Genomic DNA, 22,962 nt, shown 5'->3' on the forward strand with positions numbered 1-22,962 from the left:
TGAGAGTGGCAGCTCCACCATCACAGCACAGGCTGGACCCATCGCAAAGCACAGCTGTTCACATGCTCACCCTTACAATAGAGTAGTGTCTGGCGCGGGGGGCATTTCAAAAATCTTGACTGCAATCTGCCACTTTGGGTGATGGGTGCAAGACATCAGATCTTCCACTTCTTCAACTGTAAAGCAAGAAACACCTCCTGCCCTGACCACCTCCCAATGACTCCGCTGTAGAGTAAGTAGATGGAATCAGAAGAGATAACGTAGATGAACCCATCCTGAAAACGCTCATATTTTTACTGTCATTCATGGAAAACAGCCCTCAATCCACCCTCTCAAAAAGGGGATTTCTGAAAGACCACCCACTAAAAGGAAATTAGAGAAGCCACCCCTTAACTATGAACATGTCTACACACACAGCTAACAGAGGCTACACAAACACTTCACTTAATCCCTACTTTACAGATGAGGAGCCGGAGGCTGAGAAATACTGAGTTATGCACTGAGATTATTAACCTCATCTCCCCAACAAACTGTCAGGTCCTTAAGTCACATTTTGTCATGTCTCTATGCCACCTAAACACAGCCCTAAGCAAGAAGCAGGACATTTGAATAATCACTCAACTGACAAGGCAAAAATGCCCAACAATGGTGCAGGTGAGACAGATTCCTGTCACACCTAAGCAATGCTGGTCCTGCACCTCTACTTCCCATTGGGTCCAGAAAGACGAAGAGTAGTTCAGTGCACAGCCGTGGAGGAAAAAAAAAAATGAGCAGCTTTCCTCTGCCTCAATCACTTACTGGCAGCACTGGTTTTCTGCCACTTGTAGACGGGGACGCTCTACCTTCTAGGGTCTCTGTGAGTCCCAACGGAAGTATGATCTTGAGCAAAGAACCTGGTTAGGAACTCACAGAAAACAGCGGTCATCTCTCCCAACCTTATGCTCTTTGCTCCACTCTCCTTTTCTTTCCTCTTTTCTTACTTCCTTTCCCCCCACGCCACGCTAATCCAATTAGTCATCAAGTTCTCTCAAGCCTACTCCCTGCAGTATTTCTATATCTACCTACACATTTTTGTACTTTATCCTCCTCCCATTTACATTGCCATGACCACCTTGTAGTTCCTTGTTACCTTTGGCCAGGTAATTGCCTACAATTACAGCCTGTCAATGTGTTTCCTCTTCTTTAAATCATTTCCCTTTATGAATTCCTCTTAATTGAGGCCAGCTTAATCTTTTCAGAATGTAACTACAATTAAGTCACCTCCCTGTTGAAAAACCACTGAGCACTTTACACAGCCAACTTATTTATACTTTTCTCTCTCTCATATTCAACCTTTTGTTCCTGTTTTGTGGGCTACATGTCCTCCCCCACAATGTTAACAGTCAAGGGGGGGAAAAAATCAGTCTAGTTCACAATACATATGCATGTACTTGATTTCACATACTGGATAACACTTTCCTTTCTTCACTATCTCTGCCTGCTAAAATCACAACAGTAAGTTGATCACAATAGCATCTTCACGAAATCATCTTGACCATCTCTGTTTAGATGTGACGTCTTCCTCTTCCAATTCCTACGTCTGCCGCTCTTATGGAATTTATCATCATCTCCGCAAACATAAGAATATGTATCCTCATCTTAACAATGTATTTGTCTAGAACACACTTGATTGGACTGTGTCACACCAGTGTCTGCTAAGTGCCTGGTACTTAAAGAAGCATCCAAAACTAGCTTCGCCACAAACCAGCTCTGCAGCCTTCATCTTCTCAACATATGATCGATTCTACCTTTCACCCAAAGCTTTGGATTTTATCTTTTTTAACCCAAATTCAACAGTGGGCCTACCATGTCCATTGTGAACATGCTTGTGGGTTTTTCCTTTCCTGGGGGTTGACTGACATGAAGATGAAGCATTGTTGGTAGCTGTTTTGACGTCTTCTGTCTCATCATCTTCCTCCTCGACGTCCTCCTCGTCCTGAGAGCTTCCGAAATATACCATGCTGTTGGGCAGCGCAGGAGAACCTAGTGGGTTTAAAAGAAGGTGCATAAACACAGGCCTGCAGCCTCACCCCTTCCAGAGGCGCACTTCAAACGGAGCCATTCGTTAAGTTACAAACTTAAATCCTCCTGACTGAGCAGATAAAACAAAGCTGTTTATCTCTACTGCCATTTTTAATTTATTTTTCAAACATCCCCCAGGAAATATAACTCCATCTGTGTCCTTTTAACAGATTTCAAGCAAAATCCCCCAGCAGGGGGATGATGCCATTCACCAAACATAACAAATGAAAATTTTAAAAATCTCATTTGAATAGTTCTTAAGAAGGGAAGGGAGAAACCACCAAGGACTGAACTGAGCAAGAAAAATTAATAAATTTTTTTAAAAAAATCTACCCACAGTGTCAAGGACAAGAGTCTATTCTGGGTTATGTCTTTAACCTTCTAGACTTAAAAAGCATGAATTTGAGCTAACGAATTTAAAATGAAAGAAGAGACAATCAGACAGAAGCAAGTAGTAAAAACAAAATATGACATTTCCTTATAGAAGGAAACTATCTCATATTCATATGGGGTGAATGACAGGGATGGGTTCCCAAAAACCAAAATATATTTGGAAGCTACTTTGATATGATGATCAGGTTAACAGCATGTAAAATTATTAAAATAAATTCCTGCATAACACTAACTGAGAGGCTGTTTTAAAAAAATAAAAAACCCTCTTCACAGACATCCCTTACTCCTTTCACACCTTAACCTCCTCATCCCCAAATGATTTTGTTTCTGAACATAAGACAGAACAATAAACCAGAAAATAAGCTCAATATTACAAAGAAGCACAATACAGTTCTTCTTCATCAAATCATGAATTTTCAGAAGGAGATCTGTCAATTAATTGGTATACTGTTTGGGACCAAAGGCTGTTAAAACCCCCCCAAATTAATTGATTAATTGATCAAATTTTTTTAAGCCCCTGAGTTAATTTCTGGCCACACATCAATCTTCTTCCCCATTAGGTATCTTGAGGAGAGCTACTATCAAGTAACAGAAGAACTAATAAATGTGAAGTTCATTTCTTCTTGACAGTTTCCTATGAATGAGCTAACACTCCAGGAACACCAGTCAAGATTCAAGTAACCAAATTTGCTCTCCTTCCCAAACAGGGATCTCAAACTTCAACCACAATGGTTTAAACCATTCCTGTCCAACTGCGGGGCTGCATGTTCTAACAAGGAGACGGACATGACTGAGTGGTTATCACGGCACTGAAGTGGGAAACCAAAACCGCCCAGCTGCCAGAAACACAAAGGCAAAGACAGTACCTTCCTCTTGTTGTCGTCAATGACCTACCAATACTCAAAACCCCACAAGTTATGTGGGTCACGCCACTGAATGGAAATGAAACTCCAAAGGGATGTATGTGACAAAAATTCTGTGGATAACAGAATTGGATACACTCTGACAAAAGCCATTTCCTTTGTTTTCTCCCCTTTGATCACTTCCAATTAGAAGCAGGTTCTCAACAGAAGGAAGGTCTGACACAGGCTTTGCGGAAAAATCGTCTAATCAAATAGAAGTTAGAGATGAAGTTTTTCAAAAAAAAGAAGAAGGAAATATCTGGCCGTATTTCCACTGGAACAATATATTTACCCTTGTACTAAGTGGTTTTACAATTGGTACAAGACTGAATACAAAAAGAGAAGACACCACCCTTACTAGCTTCCTACTTAGAAGTTTTCAGTTGGAACTTACCATCCACACAGATATACATTAAGTACCTCCACAGCCAAATATACCCATACCATTAGATCCTTTCCTAAATCTAACTTTCTAAACTTTTTAAGTACTTAAGAAAAAGCAGGAGAAACCTTATTTCAGCACTCAAAAGAGGTTCTGAGTAAAAAAAAAAAGAGAGAGAGAAAAAGAAAGAGAAAGAAAAGGAAATTTACCATAAACTCCAACTCATTCTAGCATGTAACATGACACAAGGTAACACACTACATGCTGCCAGACAGACAAAGCTGGGGACCCAACACCTGGAAGTTACAGACTCAGCCATTACACTTCCCTCTTCAGCAGAATGAGAAGGAATAGGTTAAATAAATCTCTTCAAGTTCCTTCGAGATCAAAATATCCACATCTAACTCCCTTTAAAGAACAGCCTTCCTGTTTTGGATGCACTGACCAGCGGCTGAAATCAGAAAATGGATTAGTACTGTGAAGGGCAGGTTTTCGTGTAGATCCTGCAGTAACTTCCACAGCCCACTCTGCCCTCTGTGGGAGGGAAGCAGGATTAAAGGCTATAACTCCAGGAAGTAAGCCATTACCCCCTTCACCTTCCTCTTTCCCGCCCCCTCAGGAGAAAAGGCAATAAACTGCAACAGAGGCCATTTGGGAGTAACTTTAAAAGGGGGAAAGTAAATCTATGTTTCAAACAGAATCAGGTAAAATCTACATGAAACACACGAGAAATAATTAACTGCCACCTACAGAATCTGTTGAGGATTTTTTGAAACTCAAACCCAATGCATAAAGCATCAAATTCCTTACATTCAAGATTCTGAGAATGGGGTGAACATTAAACTTATGTTCCAAAGAACTAAAATGGAGGGAATGTTTAGGAGCTCAGTTCAGAATCCAAGTTTCATTAACATCTTAAAGAAAGCATATGAAGTAATTTCTTCAACAAAAGAAAACAACCAATCTTATGAATCCATTTCTTTTTTTTGTATATAGATTTATTTTTTATTTATTTTTGGCTGCGTCGGATCTTAGCTGCGGCACGCGGGATCTTCGTTGCGGCATGTGGGATCTTTTGTTGCGGCACGCGGGCTTCTCTCTAGTTGTGGCGTGTGGGTTCCAGAGCGCATGGCCTCTGTAGTTTGTGGCACTGTGGGCTCTAGTTGAGGCGTGTGAGCTCAGTAGCTGTGGCCCGCGGGCTTAGCTGCCCTGCGGCATGTGGGATCTTAGTTCCCCAACCAAGGATCGAACCCGTGTCCCCTACATTGTAAGGTGGATTCCTTACCACTGGACCACCAGGGAAGTCCCATGAATCCATTTCTTTAAACAGCTTCTCAGCAAATATAAAAACAAAGTGATGTAACCTGTTACATAGTCTAAAAGACAGTCAGAGGCTAAGAGAAAAGTGAAACAGAAAACAGAAGACCAGTAAAAGGGGAGGTGGAGGTGTGTGTTTCCTGAGGCACTCACTCTCAAACCAAAACTTATAATAATACAAAATCTTTCTGACGGGACTGGGCTCTGCAGTCAGAGGTGGGAAAGGACACAATTTCTCTAAGTATGGAGGCACGGGAGATAAAAGCAGAATGCTTTCACCCTGAAAGGTGATTTGGGTTCTCATCAGATGACTGACATGTTGGTCTGGACCTAAAGATCAAGCATCAACAAAATAAAAGGCAATGAAGATTCTCAAACCAGATGAGGAATGGAGAGGCTCGTACAAAGAAGGGAGAAGGGATAAGTGGAGGAAAAGGACCAATGCTCAATAATAAGGATCCTCAGGCGGAGAGGTCAGTTAATTACTAACAGAGGCAAGATGCCCTTGGTTCAAATATTAGGCTTGTGCCAATTCTCCCCTCCGCAGGTGCCACTCATCATGGACGGCACTCTCCCCAAGCCTGGGTATGGCCTCACTATTCTCCAGGTTTTGTTCAAGAAGCCACTGCCAATCTATAACCTGTCCCTCAGTAGTGGCCTCATCAACTACAGCCTTCTCCCCCAGAAAAACCAGACCTCCAGAATTTTACTGGGGACCTGCATACCAACTGTACCTCTCATTAACTTTGTAGTCAAACTGAAGCAAGGAGAAAAGACTAAATCCAACAGAGTCTAATGCTGCATATTCCAAAGCTCTGTCACCACGTAGCTACTGGAAATCCCTCTAAGACCCCGCTGACATGTCCATCTGCAAAGCCACGGAGAGGCCAAGCCAACATTCCAGATCAGGAGAAAGCACAGCACTAGGGGAAAGGCAGCAAAAACAGCCTCTTTCTTTCTTGTTGACACAAAACCAGTAAGATCATCTCATATTTCATAATCAAGGTGATAGAGAAACACTGACTGTTGTCTGGTAATACCTTGAGAATAGCCAAAGAAGAACCTCAAATACATAAAAGGAAACCAAAAGCATCTGAGAAGCCAAACTAGTCAAGACATTCACATAGAGCTTATTTATTTCTTCTTAGCCTAGATACAAGCTCAATTATCTAATTTACAAATAAGTTTAGAGGAGGAGGAATCTGCTAGACACACAAAGAAAAAGAAAAAGAAAAAGATGAAGGAAAGGATATTTTAAAGCCCTAAAATCACCCAGAAGTCTGTGCTGTTTATCACTGGTGAAAATTATCCTACATTCTTCAGTATAAAATGGGTGAACAGGTATATTAGATAATCAAATTGAGGCTGTGTGAATAGAAAGTTAAATTAACATTTAGTATTTGAAAACAGAAGACTATACGTGTTTTTAGAATTTTTCGTTAAAAATAGTTGGCAACTTATAGATTCTCTCACGTAAGAGGTAAGCTTCCTCTCTAGAAAATTTATTAGGGAAACGTCTTCCCTCCAAATGTCAGATGAGGCAAACTTTTGAAAAGCTCATTGTGGGTTCAGCATTCAGAAAACCGGGCACGGATCTATGGAGACAAAAATAACAACCTTTCCTTTCTACAGCAGGGCTCTGCTGCAAAACACAGGCGAAGGAGGTGAAAACAAGGGGTCTGAGAAAGGAAGGGCTCTGCAGCACCCACACCTGGTGTCCTCAGGTGGGCTCTCCCCATCAGAGGTATAAGCCCCACTCGTGCAAGTCAGACAGGCTGCTTATCACACAAAAATCACACCATCTCGCTCCTTTACAAACTCTGTAGTTTTAAAGGAGTAATCAATGAAAGGTGAATGCTTTTAGTGTTTTAAGAGAGTTAAGGACTGCATAGGGTATGGGGAAGGGAGGGTAGTTATACATGTGTATTTAGTATATACAGTTTTCTATTAAAATCGCAGGCAGATTTTTCTCTCCTCATTATTCAAGCACATTAACAAACGTGAAAAAAAAATCTGAACTTGGATCAGTCGGTGGGATCGGGAGTGCAGAACGCATCTGCGCTTTGCCAAAGCCGTATTTCATTACTTTTCAGAATTAGCTGGCAATGTCTCCACAATATTTACTGAAGCGAAAACCAAATGTTTTCATCTGGACAAAAATCAAACTGTGGTATGTTACAACCACAACAGAAATCATTTTAATCCAAAAGCTTGCTTTCTCTAATTTGGGCTGTGGTTTCTATAAAATTGGATTCTTCTCCATGAATCATGTACACATACAAGCCCTCGTTCTCATTATCTTCCCTCCCCCGACCAGTTCTTTATCTTAACAAGCTAAACATAGCTGGCTCTATTTTGCAAAGACCCTAAAGGGATTCCCTGCCCGCTGTCATTTAGCTGGGGAGTCAAATTCTGTAGCTTGACCTAATAACCTCTGGGCTGTCCCCCCGCCCCGATTTGGCGTGTTCGTGATTGATCTTCAGGATACACAAACAGAATGAAAGCAATCAGCCCCTACTATCATATTAAATTAAAATACAAAACTTCAAAGTGACCTGGTAGGGCCTGGGTAGGGGGAGAAAGGGATAGTTATTTACTGATTTCCTGAGTTAGAGGAGAGGAGAGAGCGCCATCCTTCGAAACTGGAGAGTCAAGGGAGAAAGTGGGTACAACTGCCTTGGTCCCTTCATCCCACTGTGTATGTACCCGGCACTGATCCAGGCACCAGCAACCCTCACAGACCAGACATCCGTACTCACCGCACACGTAAACACCAAGTGCCCTGAAAGACTGGGACAACTGTAACACACGGAATGATGACCTCTGTCTCTTCCGGGTCGGCCTTTACAATTTACCAGGGAAGAAGAATTTACACCAAGACTTCCCAAACCCCACCCACTTCCACAGGCCCTAAGCTTATGTGCCACATCCACCTGCTATTTTCTTTAAAGTGATTCATATTCATGATTTAAATGGATTCTATTATATCAGTAGAAAATTAGTATCACATGCCCTAAAGAAAAGGTAGTTAATATTACAATAGAATTTTTAAACATGCAGCTAATGTCATTTCTTTAGCAGGGCTTGGGAAACAGCCCTCCAGCCAAAGGCCAAACACAAAGGGGGCCCCTAATTCCTTATGGGATAAGGAGGAGCCTGGGCAATGAAGCCCATCCTGGAACTGCTCTTCCTTATAATACACACGTTATCCAAAAAAAGGATGGCAATCATTGAAAAGGACTCTACATGGAATCCAAAAGTCCAGGATGAAGCATCAGCTCGGCAGTCACGTGCCCACTCGTCAGGAGCCTCCGTTTACTTGTCTGGACAATGAGATTAATGTCTTCAGACGTAACATCTGTGATGACCCCAAAGGCCTCTGAGGTAGCATATGCAAAAGCACTGTCAACACCCACACTTCAGTGCCATTATTAGGCTGACCCATGGCTTCAGTGACAAAAACAACTCGAAACTATAAAAGCAGGCTGTCACTTTCCATAGGTGAGAGCAAAGGCAATTTATTTCCTCTCTGCTTTACTAAATGGGAAAGCTATCAGACTGGCAACAAGGGGAGGGGGGCAGTGCGGTGCACAGAAATAGGATGCAAACACAAAAGGAACTCAACAGTTAGAATTTCTGGAACTTGGGCAGAGTAATGCCTTGTGAGAGCTGGAAACCTTCAGCCCATAAGAGCCTTTGTTCAGGAAGAACAGGGAGGAAGTGATGATATGACTGTCACCTCAGTGTGCCCCTCTTCAGTTACGTGCCCCCCAGACGTGCCAGTCTGACTGCACGTTTAGGAAACGCCCCACGGCAGGGCACGTGTTCTAAGAGCCCTGACGTGAGAGACTTGGCGACGAGAACCACTTTCCCTCTTGACATGTCGGCTCACGTACCGACCTAGCCGACCACAGCAATAGGAGAAAGTATCGTTTAATTAACAGCTGGAATAATCTGCTTACTGTCTTTCCCATGAGGCTGTCTACACCTGTGGCCTGAAACGTACACAAACGAATACACATCCAGTCAAATGCAATGAGGGCTCTGGATCTCCTCACAGCAACGGAATGTGCAGATCACACCACACGGCACACTCAACCTAGCAGAAGTGGAAACAAGTCAGAAATTAACTTCATCAAGGCCACACAGAGACGACCCGAACACCCAAGTCTGTGCTCTCTCCACCACGAAAGTGTCCACGAATCCTATCAGACGTAAATACGGTAGAAGGGGCACCTTGCCTTTGGGACGTGGGTCCTGATGACTTTAGTGCTGTCAGCTGCCAGCAAGGTGCTCTGTAAACAAAACAGGACTATCGTTACTTCCATCTACCTTCTCTAGATGGATTTCAGGAAGGACGAGAAATACTACGGGACTCTCCAGAAGCTAAGGGGGAGGCCGGAGGCAACCGTGAGAAAGGCTACTGACCCCGCACCAGCAGCCACGGGCAGGGAGAAGGGAGCTGCTTTATCTGCAGGGAGGGCAGAGCCTGGTCGGAGGCCAGCTAGTCTGGAGCGGGGCCAACCCTCTGAGCAAAATGTCTTGGAGTCTTAACGACTGATCGAGGTCACAGAGCAATTAAAGGGGATCCATCCTTCCCCTCCTTGGCGCTTAAGGACACGATGGTTTCATATTTCTTCGTAACTAGCCTGATAAACTATCCTGGCAAGTAAATTGCTTGCTCAGCACAACTCAGCCAAGTATACAGACTCTTGGAAAACCAAGCACATGAGGAACATAAGGCCAGTTTGATCTGGAGAAAAGTGAGGGTGGCCACTGAAATCCTCAGGGTGGCAAGAATACCACTTTGTCTGTTACCTCTCTCAAAAATTAAGATGCGACACCTCTCAAAAGGATCCATCAAAAAAAAGTTGTGTACCACTGTGACAGAGGGCCTTCCTCCCCAAAGAGTTCATGTAAAGTATTCCCATTTTGCTCAAGGAAGTTCATTACTAGTGCCATAGTGTTCCTTGCAATTGGAGGATTACTTAATTGCTTTCTAGCAGGTTAATCCCCTTTCATTCTGTGACCTCTAAATCACCCCAGGCTTTTGCATTTGCCCTACTTAGAATTTATCATCCTCAATACCCAACGCCAGTACTCTATCAAAACATGCGCTCCTTACCAATAAAGCCAACGACTGTCTTTAGAGAGAGTTCCATGGGTGGTCTGTCTCTTCTGGTACCTGCATTCTCCTCAGCTGGTCTTTTATATCGTTCCTCTTCAGTTTCAGATGGAAGGCTCCTCCAATACCCTGTTCGTCTGCCTAAATTCCCTGTGAAACGCAGGTCCACTGGATGGTCGCCACAGGCACCATCTGGCCTGCTCCACACCCATGACTTTAACTCCACAGCAACTGTGTGCTAACTACACACCTGTTTTACAAAAGAAGACACTTGGACTGAGAGTGGTTTAAGTCATCTGCCCAAGATCCACCAGGATCATTCAGCCTCCGGCCTGTGTTCCTACAATAACCCGCTGGAGAGCCCTTCCTCTAGCCTCAATCCGTTTTCCGACGTTGCCGGGATCATCTTACTCAATAAGGGTCTGGACATGTTGTATCTCCTCTCTCAGCTGAAGAACCTCAGTGAATATCCAGCCCAGGGCCCACAGAATCTGACACGTCTAACTCCCCTGCTTTAACGAGGGGTCCTCCAAAACAGAAACCCAACACCATCCCAGGCCTTGGTAGGGGCTCCTGCAGAACATTCTCCTTCTACAAAGCCAGCTCCATCCCAGGCCTTGGTAGGGGCTCCTGCAGAGCTTTCTACTTCTACAAAGCCAGCTCCATCCCAGAGAGCCTTGGGCAGAGTCCTTTCCTGTTCCACACACGCACCCTCTACCCTGGCATTGCCTAGCTGGTCTATCGCACCTACCACAGGGATACTGCTTTCCGGTTGCTAATCTGTTTTCTAGTGTCTGGCATATAAAAAACGTTCAATAAAGGCTTGCTGAATTAATTAGCAATTGAATGATGGCTGATCGCTGAAGATTCTCTAAGACCTGGGAAACAAAAGGCAAGCAGTCCCAAAAGAGAAAGGACTGCTTCGCCATGGCTGACAGTGTGGGTCTTTCCTAAGAACTCCTCCAAAAGAGCTCTCTTCTTACCTCCGAACTGTGACACTGGACGGTGACACCCACGGTCAGAAGAAGGAACCATGTGCAGATGTGTATTTTCAGGGAACCCCCTTGGGAATCCCCCTTGTTTGCAGAGCCCCATAAAGAGAAAAATATAAATAAGAGAATCATTTAACCTGCCACTGCTCTGCTGTGTTAAGCTTTTTTAACCTGCTAATCATCATAGTCAGGACAAAGAGAAGCAGACAGAACTCATTAAGAATAACGAGACCGGTGACAGAAAATGGGTGACAGAAAATGCAGTGATGGTTAGAATCGATGCACGCGGCCCAGGGCACACACCCCTCCCCCTTCTCGGCCAATGTACACCGGCAAAAGATGCTAATTATGCCTCTGGCAGGAGCCATGTGGACCCCCTTCAAAGCAGCCATTTAAAGATAAATACACTGCAGGCAAACACTTCAGGCCGGCTGCACTATTCACTCTTCCTTTCCTTTAGAGATTTTAGGTCATGATATTAAATAGGAAAGGAGAGAGCTCTGGCAAACTTAGCTGAAAGGTCTCCGCGTGCCTTAAGACAGATTTTTTTAATCTCTAAAGCTTCTTATCCCTGAACAACTGGCTGCTGTGTTGACACGTACACACTAATCCCAGAATTATTAATGGTATCGTTTTTCCCCACCCCAGGTTTTCGCTGAAGATACTTAATGGAGTTGTGGGGAGAAGGTTGGGTCTTGGGCTTGCTGAGTGTCACTGATGGGTAACAAACACCAAGGCTTAAAGAACTCTACTTGTCGGCTTTTTCTCAGTCTCAAGATTCATTCTCTTCCATATTCCAAATTAGCTCTGAGACTATTATGCGTAATAACAGAGGACTGGAGAAAAGGATGATCTGTAATCCTTGGCAATAAACATCGTTTCCAGGTCTTTGATTCCTTCATGATTTCTGCAGCCAGGCTTTCTTTCCCACCGATACTGAGCCTATCAAGAATGTCTCCTTTACCCAGAGACTCCTGTAAAGGGTGATGGAGTGGCCAGGCTCTTGAGGCTGAGCATAAAGTTTGGGGCTCAGGCAAGCTCTGTTTGGTGTGGAGCCCATACGAAAAAAGCAGCGGCAGAATTAGAATGCAGGTATAAAAAAAAACTTAATCAAAGTCCCAACTATCAACTTTGTCTGTAAAGATGCCAGATGAGGCCAAGACTTAAGTGAGGAAGTGTCACCAGCAGTTGATACCTAAAAGTTAGAAATACATCTACATGTAAATCAAGAATTAGATAAATGATGAGACATCCACAAGATGGAAGGGGTATTTATGTGAGAGTGTGAAACAGGAAAACCAGATTGCAAAAATAAAAATATAATGCAATTCCATTTGGGGTGTGTGACTTGTATTGTATATGCACAGAAAAGGCTTAGTAACATTTTCACCAAAGATATGATAAACAGTGGTTGTCTCTGGAAGATTAGAGGGAGGGGTATTTTGATTATTTTTTTATTCTTATTTTTTGGTCTGTTTCTCCATCTTTTCTGCTGATCTTCCCTAGAGGAACATGAAATACATTTATAACTAAAAAAAGTTTAAATATTTGAAACTGAAAGAGAATTATTAAAGTACCACTACAACAGGCTTTGTCTATTTAACCCTTGTACACCTCAAAATATGAGTTTTAATTAGCTCAAGCAACTGCATATTAAAGTATGCCATCTAATGCCACCAAATCCATCATATTTCCGATATCATGAAGTACTTAGCGAATCACCTACCATTTGAGGCTTTTAGAAAAGCCAGATCAGGTAAACACACCTGACCTCACAAAGCCCTAGCTTTTAAAATAAAATACCTTAAATCTAAAAAGTACAGGAGGAAGAGTAACAGGGTGCAATACTCTGTGTCAAAACCTTATTGCATATCAGCTAAAATAAACAACGAAACCTATTTTATTGTCTGGCTCATGAAGGTAGGAATAACTTTCCAAGCCTCAGAGCATTTTTCCAAAATTAAACATCTTAGGTTTCACTCACTGAAACTTTTGTTCCATCTGACAAGTGACAGAAGTAAACTGTGTCTATGAAAAGACATGATTCTCTTGTGTCTAGAGCCTGGAAATGTCAAAGCTGGGTACTTGGTAATGTTTTCCCTAGGTGCCATTTACTCGAGAAATAAGCATGCCTCTCCAAGCAAGGCCCTCCCCAAATCACCCAAAACCAGAGAAAATATGATTTAAAAAATATTATGCATATACAGGTGCACATGGCACAAACATACAAATTCTGCTCTAAAAACAAGTCACACCCACTCCATAGGTAAAAACTTTCATAACTAAATTCCATAATCTGCAGAGCAGTTTTCTGACATCCTAATAGAACAAGATCAGTGAATCTTCCTAAAGAAAAGAGTTAAGGCATGGCTCCAAGGTAAGTTTGGCTCCAGTGGGATTAAAAAGACACAACAAAGAGTCCTACCGACACAGAGCTTTAATTATTCACCTGAACCATCTTGCTGCTGATGACACTGTTGACCCTTCAAAGATCCCTTTGGCCCAAACTCCTTCCTCTGAGCTCCTGGTCCCACTCACCCTCCACTGCTGATGACACCACCCCACCCCCTACCAGCCTGCTGGCTGCTCTCATCTTTCCTCTTCCTTTCACCCTTCACAGCCGATCCTGCACTTGATTCTTTGCTAGTGGGTTTTTACACCTTCCTTTCCACCTCCACCCTCAACACCTAGGATCACTAGACTCCTTCGGCAAGGAGCTGTGTCAAACCCAAGGGAGGTGCTGGCAGGAGGCCCTGCTACCCACCCCACCTCCCTTTTGGGAGGGAGAAGTGGTCCACACTGAAATACAGTTATTCCCCTCCTTTATGTCTTGAGTCTCCCAGGACTATCATAGCAGTAGCCTGTCATCTCAAACAAAAACCTTACCCTTCATTTTCCTTTCCCTAACCATTTAGTCCTAAAGCAAACCGGTAGGAGAGAGAGAGAGAGAGAGAGAGAGTGTGTGTGTGTGTGTGTGTGTGTGTAACAACCACGGCAGCCCCTGTGGTGTGCGAGAGCCAAAGGAGGATGAAGAGGTGTTCACACACAGGTCAGGCCATTCACAGGGTCCGAGCCAAGTGAGATCAGAAGGGCTCCATGGGGAGCGTGGCAGCAGAGATGGGAGGTGGGGCACACTGGAAAAGATGGATCAAATAAACAATTTATGGATAACAGGAGTCAACTTTCTCACTGTTTAATATAGAAAAAAAAAAAGAAGAAAACCAGAAGGAACCCTTCAGTGCTAAACTAAAATTGGGAGGTACTGGTGCTCACTCATGGATTTTAATAGGCCTAGAGACATAGATGTGCATACTAAATGAGCATGTGTGTGCATGTGCACATACATGCCCTTGCACATGTCCCACACACACACAATGCATTTCCCTCCGATAGCTATGAGCACACCTCAAGCCCAGATCCTAGCTTCTAAAGAGCAGCTGTTCCTGAAAATAAACAGGGCTCTTAGAAGAAATGGCTGATTTCAGGGCTGAGGGAGGGAGTGCACAACAAGAGTCCGGGACATTCCGCTGTATCAGGGAGCTGGGATGGGAGGATGACAGGGACGTGTCAAAGGGCAAGGGAGCCAGCTTGAAGGGGCTCCACCAATGGGATCTGGGACAATCAAACATCAAAACAGATGAGAGTAATAGATTACAACCCTCTGAACACAACAGGAAATGGGTCCACCCAGATCCCCAAAAATGAGTAAATCGAGTTTGATGAGAAATGAAATACGGAGTTTCAAAGAGCCTCCCAATGAAATATGTATAATCACAAAAGCTGCCAAGGGTCCGCTTTCCGTGGAAAAGCCTGACAGACCTGCCTCAATGGAGTGACCAATGTGAGCACCATCAATCAAAGGCCAGACTGAAACGCAGGGGCCCGACAGGGCAATGAGAAGCACGAAGTCCCCCTTCTGTGATGCCTGTACCCGACATGGAGAGGCCCCTCAATCTCCCTCACCATCTTCTGTGTTCGTCCCTCACTTAGTTCCTAGAGTAAAGACTTTCCCAAAATAAGGCCATGTAAATCCAGACCCATCCTTCATTACAAAATTGTATCCTCTCCGTGCACTCCGTTCATTGGTCCTGTTCGTATGTACAGACCAATATTTCCACTGTTAGCTATACCTACAAAGCACTACTGTTATTTTTCCTAAAGTAGTATGGCGGGGGGAGGGAGTGGACCCTGCATCAGCGTGGCTTATTCCCAGACCTCAGGAAACACAAGGAAACGGGACTTAACACCCATCCACAACTACCCCACCAAAAAAAAAAAATTACAAAACAAAAAGCCAAGTTTGCAAAGCATGTGTGTGACGGTGATGCTGGGGTGGTAGAGGTCCTAAAAGGATGTCAGGGAGAAGTCAATTATACAAATGTAAGACTATAAACGGTGACACTGTGTGTTGAGACGCCAAGGAAGGTGATTCAAGAGTCAGAGGAAAAGGGAAGGAGAAACAGGAAGGCTCAAGCACCCTCTGGGTGGGATTCCTCACTTTACACTCTCACTCCCTCAAACCAGGCTGGGAATTCAAAGAGGGTGTAGAGCAGAGACCAAAGCCAACATCAAACCTCCTGGGGACAGCCTTGTCCCTTTTTCTTTCAACCAGGCTGCTCCCTTCAAACTGGCAACACAGTCTTACCTCGAAGGCAGAGAAAGGTAAGAAAATCTTCTGTCTTAGGCTTCCTTTTAGAGAGGTCAGAAATTTGAGTAGCTGGAGGGGGTAGCAATGGCTCCACTATCTTTACTGGAGTTGTGCTGGGACTATTCGGCTGGGATTGAGCAAACTTCCTTTGTGCTTGCAGCCTGGGCCTGTAAAAGCAAAAGAAAATTAACAACAAGCAGAGATCGGAGGATATAGATCTACGTGCAGCAATAAAATCATGACACAAAAGGGAAGAGAGACCTTATTTCAAGCAAACTCTTTGATTCTAATTAAGGTTCTCTATATCTCTCTCACTCTCGTAAACCACAAGCCTGCTTTAAAGGGCAATAAATTTGTTTTAAAGGGCTACGTTTTCTACACTGATATAAAATATGCACCGTGAGCATGTGTGTACATCTGCACGCAAGCGCGTGCCTGTGCACAAACCAGGGTGTGCCTGGGTATTTCCAAAGCGGCATGCGGTATTAGGTGACACGGGATTAATGGCTTTTGTACTTTTTCACAAATCATCTGCCACATTTATTTAGCATTCTGTGCTTTAACACGATACTATCACAAACACATGCACAACTGCCTTCATATTGTGTAAGGACACCCCGTCCACCTTAGCCTGTCACTGACCTGGTCTCACACCCCCAGAGGAAATAGTCTCCCCACCTCTAAGCTCTTCTAACTCCAATTCAGCCAAATAAATCCACCTGGAATTAAAGCTTGTCCAAAGTCCTTAGTTAGGGATTTGAAAAACTGGCCTTAACCTACCTTTCTCAGGCCTCTCCCTATTACCATCCTACACAGATACCAATCCCCTAATTTATCCACTTGGTGTCTACAAATCACAACTTCAATCTCCTTAACCAGACATTGTTCATTTAGACAATTTTACATGTCAGACACTCTATTAATGTGAATCCTGATGACTCTTGGAAAGGTTTCTTTACTTTTTTCCTAACGCTGTAGCCAATAGTCGCTTTCCTTTTTCTACCTAAGTGTTTTTACCCCCTGTATAGCTGACTTGACCTTTATCATAAATTGCCTATTAGCTCTTCCTTGAATTTTCAAGATCTCAACGCCTAATGGAAAAGAAACACCTTTGAGGGTGTGAACCTGTACGTGTCCTGCTTTAAACCACCTCTCTGGCCCTGCTCATAAAGATGCTCAAAAAATAGTGTCTGAGAGCAGGGAAAAAACAAGAATCAAAAAGCAGCCCTATGGCACAGGGCTTTAAACGGATCTGCTCAGAACCCCAAACTGGACTCAATCACTATGTGGGTGGGACTGATAAAGCCACCCCAGCTCAACGCTGCTTCGAGTATTACATGTATTTATAATTCTATAGCACAAACAAGTCTTCCCTTAACTATCGTTGAGATCATGTAAAACAGTAAGCATAGTATCTTTAATTGCTGGTGCCCAAAATACCCTAACATTTTAAGTTAACATTCTAGTATTTAACAAAATAACACCTCCCAACACACACACACACGTTTTCCACTTTGTAAAAATTAGCTCCCTTAAGTTTTAACCTTCCGTGTCCTGCCCAGACTCAACTCTTACCTCCCTAACGACCCACCAGAAACACTCCTGAATAGGTCATATTCCCAATATGAACTGACATTTGATCAACAGGGAGAGAGCATGACTGCTGCTTACTAACTGGGCAACAATCCTCAGTCCCTAAAATCTTACAAACGTCACAATTAATCAAAAGCACTTCAGAACCCAGGAATAACCAAAGGAAAACAGCCACATAACAAGGTTTAACAGAAATTCCAAACGTCGTAAATGGTAAGGGAATAAAACAGTGTTGTGAGGAACAAAGTGCTTTTTTTTTTTGCAACCAACTGACTGTCCAGAAGATGACAGAGCAGAAGCGTGTGCTGGGAGAGCCTCCGAGCCCAGAGGACTGACCTTCAAGGAGGATGTGTGTGTGTGTGTGTGTGTGTGTGTGTGTGTGTGTGTCCCCGACTGAGAGCCGTAAAGACGTAAAAGCGGTGCTTCTCAAACCATCGCAGAAGAGGATCCGTTTTGCATTTGGTTCCCCCTCACGGTCCCCTTTAGATTTTCTGTCTTTTACAAATGGATATTTTTATAAGATAATTATTGTAGGGGGAAAATGAAAGACATAACCTACAAGCTCGAATTTATTATCAGACTCAACAGACATAAAATCACCCTGTTCAACTGCTTTACCATGCCCACTGCCCACTCTCAATTTCCCTGTTCAGCTCACTCGCACCAGGCAGCAAACAGCCCGTGCCTTGAGCAGCATCGCTTCAGAGAAAGGACAGGATACAGAAAAGTAGACAGCAGCGCCATGCCCTGCCACCCTCAGGGTGGACTGAGCCCAAGAGAACTACCCTCCTCTTCCAACAAGCTCCTTCTTTCCTCCAACTTGCCCTTCCTGTTAAAAGAAACCCCCCGTCATGTTTTCCTACTGAAAAGGGGTTTTAATTGGCAATTTTCTGATTGGTACATCTTCATTTCAATGGATGCAACTCACACTCTGGGCATTAAGGGGGCTTTATGGAATCACTGCCTGTATGTGAACAGGATGTTCAGTGTTTACTGCTTTCTCAAAAGTCAGCAACGACAAATGCCACACATAACGAGAAGACGGCACAGCCTGAATGAAAAACAAACACGCAAACACAGATGACAGAGCAGGACACGGCAAAACATTCTATAATTTCATAACCTCAAAGATAAATGCTCTGACCGTTGCTCAAATAAAAGGTGCTTTTTGCCTGATGACTTTCTCAGGGAGGCTATGAAAAATAAGGGCATAACAGATTAAAAAGCGGCAGTAAAATAAATTACCCCTCAGAGGAATAAATCAAGCTCCCAAGTGATTAAGTATTTGTGAGACCCAGATGAAAGCAGGACCTAAAGAACAAGACAAGCCAATATCTTGTTTTCAAAAGGCCAGAAGAATCCGTACTTTGCGGAAAGGGCAGGTCTGCGGTTTCGCTTTGTGTGTGCGGGTCCCGGGGGATTACAAAGGTGTGACTTTGCTTTGCTGTCCCCACGCAACAAAACAGTTTGAATGACACAACTCAGAGGCCAAATCCATGGAGGAAGCGCTCTTAGCCATTCGGGTATGTTTGTGGGACAAGTGATTCATTCTAGAGTGTCTGATACGAGGAAATGAGTGCATGTTATTTACAATCAGTACAGAAAGGGGGCGGGGAGGTCCAGATGTGCTGAAGAGCTAGATGATCTGCACCTGGAGGAGCTGGGGGAAGAAGGAGGCTGGCGTGCAGGACAGGACAGGCATGATCAGACACCCACCAAGGGCGGCGGGGCTCCAGGAGGGCCTGCACTCAGCTGCTGGGCACCAGCCGCGAGCAGGCCAGCAAGATGGGACCCACCCGACCCTCCACCAGGGACACCCTCCACTTCATTACCAGGGGCGCAAATGCTTTAAATGGAAATTTAGGTTGAACTAAGGGAGTTCAGAGCCACCCATGGGTGGGGCTGGAGAGAGTGTGGGGTTCCTGGGCACCAAGGGAAGAAACAAGCAGAATGTAGGGCCTCCAAAGGCTTTTTTGCCTGAAGTTTAGCCAGGAGGGCCTTTGCTGCCCGTTGGTAATGCACAGCAAGCCAGAACGCAGAAAATACAGAGGGCGTCTGTCCCACACAAACCACAGGAGTGTCGAGTGGAGCAAGACTCACTTCTGTGTTGATCTTTCATTAACTGATCCAGGAAGGAATTTCCCTTACAGAAGACCCCTCCGTGCCAGGAAGGTCAATGAAACCAACTAAACCAAACTCGCCAGCAAGCCGAAGAAACTTAAACCAACTGAGGAAGAAACGTGTAAATACATGTATATATGAATAAATACATTGAGGGTAACCTTTTATATACAGTGCGTTAAAATCTAGGGTTGAGAGGCAGTGAGGGTGAGGGGATAGAAGTGGTTTCAGATCAAATCATCGCTGTTCCTCACCTTCCGTGGAGTAAATGTGTGTATGTGAATTAAAAGACGAAAAAATTCAGAGAGCAAGTTCAGAGAATACAGAGCTTGCTACCTGAACCCCTTGTCGTGGGTAAGGCCATCTGGGGTGTCCCTTCTCTAGGAGGGACAGGAGCCCCATGGCAACCCAGTCATGACAAAGCTCAGCCCTGCTGGTGTGAATCCCATTTAAGCAAAAGTGCCTCTTTTGGGGGGGGGGGGGGGGGAGCCGGGGGGCGGGGGGGACGGACGTGTTGAAATGAAAGTTGCTTTACTGATCTGATTCCCCCAGAGCGTCACTCCATGTAGAAATAAATGCTCTTAGGATAGAGGCAAAGGTTCTCAGGGGACCCTGCTTACTCCAGACTGCTCCCTCTAGCTGGAATGCTTCTCCCCTTTATCTCACCATGGCTGGCTTCTTCCCATAATCCAGCGAGGGGAACATTCTAGCCTGCTTTTTACGGAATCACGTTTTCCATGTCTCTGTTCAAAAGTCACCTCCTCAGAGAGACTGAGCCATCCTCAAATAGCACATCCCCCAGGACCTACCGCTCAACTCCACTTCCATTCCTCTGCCCTTCGGTGGCCTAGAGAGTGGCTCTCCTGCCGGGGCCTCCTCGTGTCCTATTTCTGCATGTACGGGCTGCCGTGTGTCGAGGGCGAGCCCTCCGTAGATGTTGAGAGAGAAGGGCAGGAACATTACGCTGCTGTCCCATTTATGAACAATGCCAATTCCTCACTCATTCCTTAGGAATCACACGCTTTTTGAGCAGAGGGGCAGAGGGCATGGCAATCCGGAGGTGGCAGGGAGACGGCTGGACAGATCTGAAATAGACCCAAGAGCTACAGGAGAGGCCTGTGGTTCTGCCACCAGTAAGGTTATTAGCCATCCCAGGATACAGGCTCCCCGAAGGTCGAGTGGAATCCAGTTTCACTAAGAACCAGTTTCGGAAGAACCTGCCCGTTCGGTCACAATTTCCTCCACCACCACCGGCATCGCTTGTTGAGAATTCACTGAGCCACCTGCCCATCAGCAGAATCATCGAACAAAAGCCAATTAAGGTCGCGTTCTGGCTGTCAACCACGCTGCGTTACAAGCTACCCCCCACCCCAAGGCACGCCGCTGCACCCCACGTGTCCACACGCAACACACCTGTCCCTGGGCCACAATCTGCTGGCCCAGGTGTGGAGGTCCTGCCACGCGCCCCTGCACACGAGACCACCACACGTCAGAGACCGTGCTTCTTGACGAGCTGCGTGAGCTGCGGGGGAGGGGGTCCACCTTCTCCCTCCTCTCTCTTCCCCGCCCCATGGTGCACAGAAGAAGCCTTCTCTCATGTGGGATTCGCTGGCACCGGGGCCAATAGCCAAAGGAACGTTTCGCTTGATCACTTAAAATTTTACCCCAATAAATCTTCAAATATATTTCATATTTAGGTTAAAAAGAAAACACAGTACAGCACCTTTATGGGAATAAAGCAGCAGACCAAAATAAACACTAGCATTATTTTCCAAGTTAACGGATAAATTCCAAGACAAAGCTTGTAAAGAAAACCCACTGGTGGCTGACCAAGTCCTGTGCCAAATACTGTTTGTTCTGTAACACTCCCCCGGTGCCCTCTCCTGCCCTCCCCAAACCCTGCCTTTGGAAGCTTCCGGGCAGCCCGCCATCACTGTGGCACTGTGTCTCTGGGTCTCCTCTGGGGTTACCGACAGGACAGAGTTAACCGGCTTGTTGCTCTCTGTGTGCTCAATCTCTAGGGCAGCCCTAAATATGGTACAACAGCAATTTCTAGGTTAATTAAATTCCATTTCTATCCAGGATTTCTGATCGTTTACAAACCCACGGAGGACGAGGGGTATGCACGCAGCTCAGCTGGACAAGGCGGGAGCGAGGGGGGACTAGGGGGTCTAAAGCAGTGCCCAGCTGGTCCTCGTGGAGGGTCGTGTATGCCAAACACCATCTTATAACTTAATTTTCCAATATTAGAAACGTAAGCTGGTAAATCCAGTTATTTAGATTACACCCCAAGTCTAAACAAAGAGCAATGCATGGGGGGGGGGGGGGGGAGGGCAGGATGTGTGTTCATTCAAGAAAGAAGACGCGTTATAGCCGACAAATGCAGAGGGGCCGCATAGCCGGGCTCTTTGTGCCGGTGTGGGAGCTGGCCCTGAAGCTTCGCCAACTTGCTGAAAGGCCTATTCAAAAAAAAAAAAAAAAAAAATTCCTGTGTTTCCATCTCCAAAATAAGTACCCACTCTATTCTACCCCCAGACACACACACACTACAGACCTGGCAGCTAGTCAAAGAAACAAGAGCGGGTGTGTGTTGGAGATTGTATGGGTCGGGCAGGGGATATCCCCTGCCCAGGGCAAGCTGCCCACCAAATTCAAATGCAAGTGCAGTTGCGGGCAAACCACACAGGATGGCTGTAAACATCCTGTATAGTAAAGAGAAAATAAACACATCCTCAAGTGAACCCAGAGGCTAGCAGAGACCAACTCACGGCAAACTCGGTAACAAGAAGCGCTGGCAACAGGCTCCGTCCTTCTGCGCTCACGTCCCACCCTGCTCCAGAGTTACAATGGGCGTTGGTCTCACTGGGGTGTAGGGACTTCACCCAGTGACAGAAAAGGGAGGTCTGCAGCTCCATGAGAAGAGAAATGCCTGCTTTCAGGTGTTTCTGGAGATCTTGCCATACTGGTTCAGAGGCCTCATTTCTTGCTTTACATAGAAAGAGATGAAACCGTTTATGCTAAAAACCGCAGGATGTTAAATATTTGCAGCACTTGTCTTAAATTAAATTACACAGGCAACTATATAGAGTAAAAGTTTGCTATTAACCTGATATACCTAAAGGAAGTTTTTTTTACTTGAATCTCCTGGAGATGAAACCCTGTAAGGTTCTGCTTGGTCAGAGTGGTACAAGGAAAAGAACCGTGGTATCACAAAACCTGGGCTGCTTTGGTTCAACTACCTTGTGACCTTGGGCAAGCTGGGACTCTATTTCCTCGTTGGCAGAAGTAGTGCGGGGGGGGGGGGGGGGGGGGCGGGGGGGAACCCCTATGAAAAGGAAACAACTCAGGGTCCTTCTAGCTCCAATCTCCTCTGACCTCATCTATAAAACCTGAATATAGTAATTCCTGTAATAATTCCTCTTGCATTA

The 22,962-nt window shown here is 44.9% G+C and overlaps 1 protein-coding gene across 12 annotated transcripts in view; it reads right to left on the reverse strand.

Moving 5' to 3' along the window:
- Positions 1 to 22,962, reverse strand: part of JARID2 (jumonji and AT-rich interaction domain containing 2) — a 246,768-nt gene that overhangs the window by 46,081 nt on the left and 177,725 nt on the right. For 11 of the 12 annotated variants that reach the window (XR_009009570.1, XM_057555273.1, XM_057555280.1 and 8 more), the window contains 2 exons: positions 15,818 to 15,987; positions 1,846 to 2,022 (listed from right to left, as the gene is read on the reverse strand). Coding sequence is in view for 11 of the 12 variants with exons in the window: in XM_057555273.1 (XP_057411256.1) it covers positions 1,846 to 2,022; positions 15,818 to 15,987 (347 nt within the window). In the remaining variant the exon portion in view is untranslated. The remainder of the gene's footprint in view (positions 1 to 1,845; positions 2,023 to 15,817; positions 15,988 to 22,962) is intronic. The other variant, XM_057555278.1, reaches the window with a different exon arrangement.

Source organism: Balaenoptera acutorostrata, chromosome 10 (genome assembly GCF_949987535.1).
Source record: "Balaenoptera acutorostrata chromosome 10, mBalAcu1.1, whole genome shotgun sequence".
NCBI lineage: Eukaryota > Metazoa > Chordata > Mammalia > Artiodactyla > Balaenopteridae > Balaenoptera > Balaenoptera acutorostrata.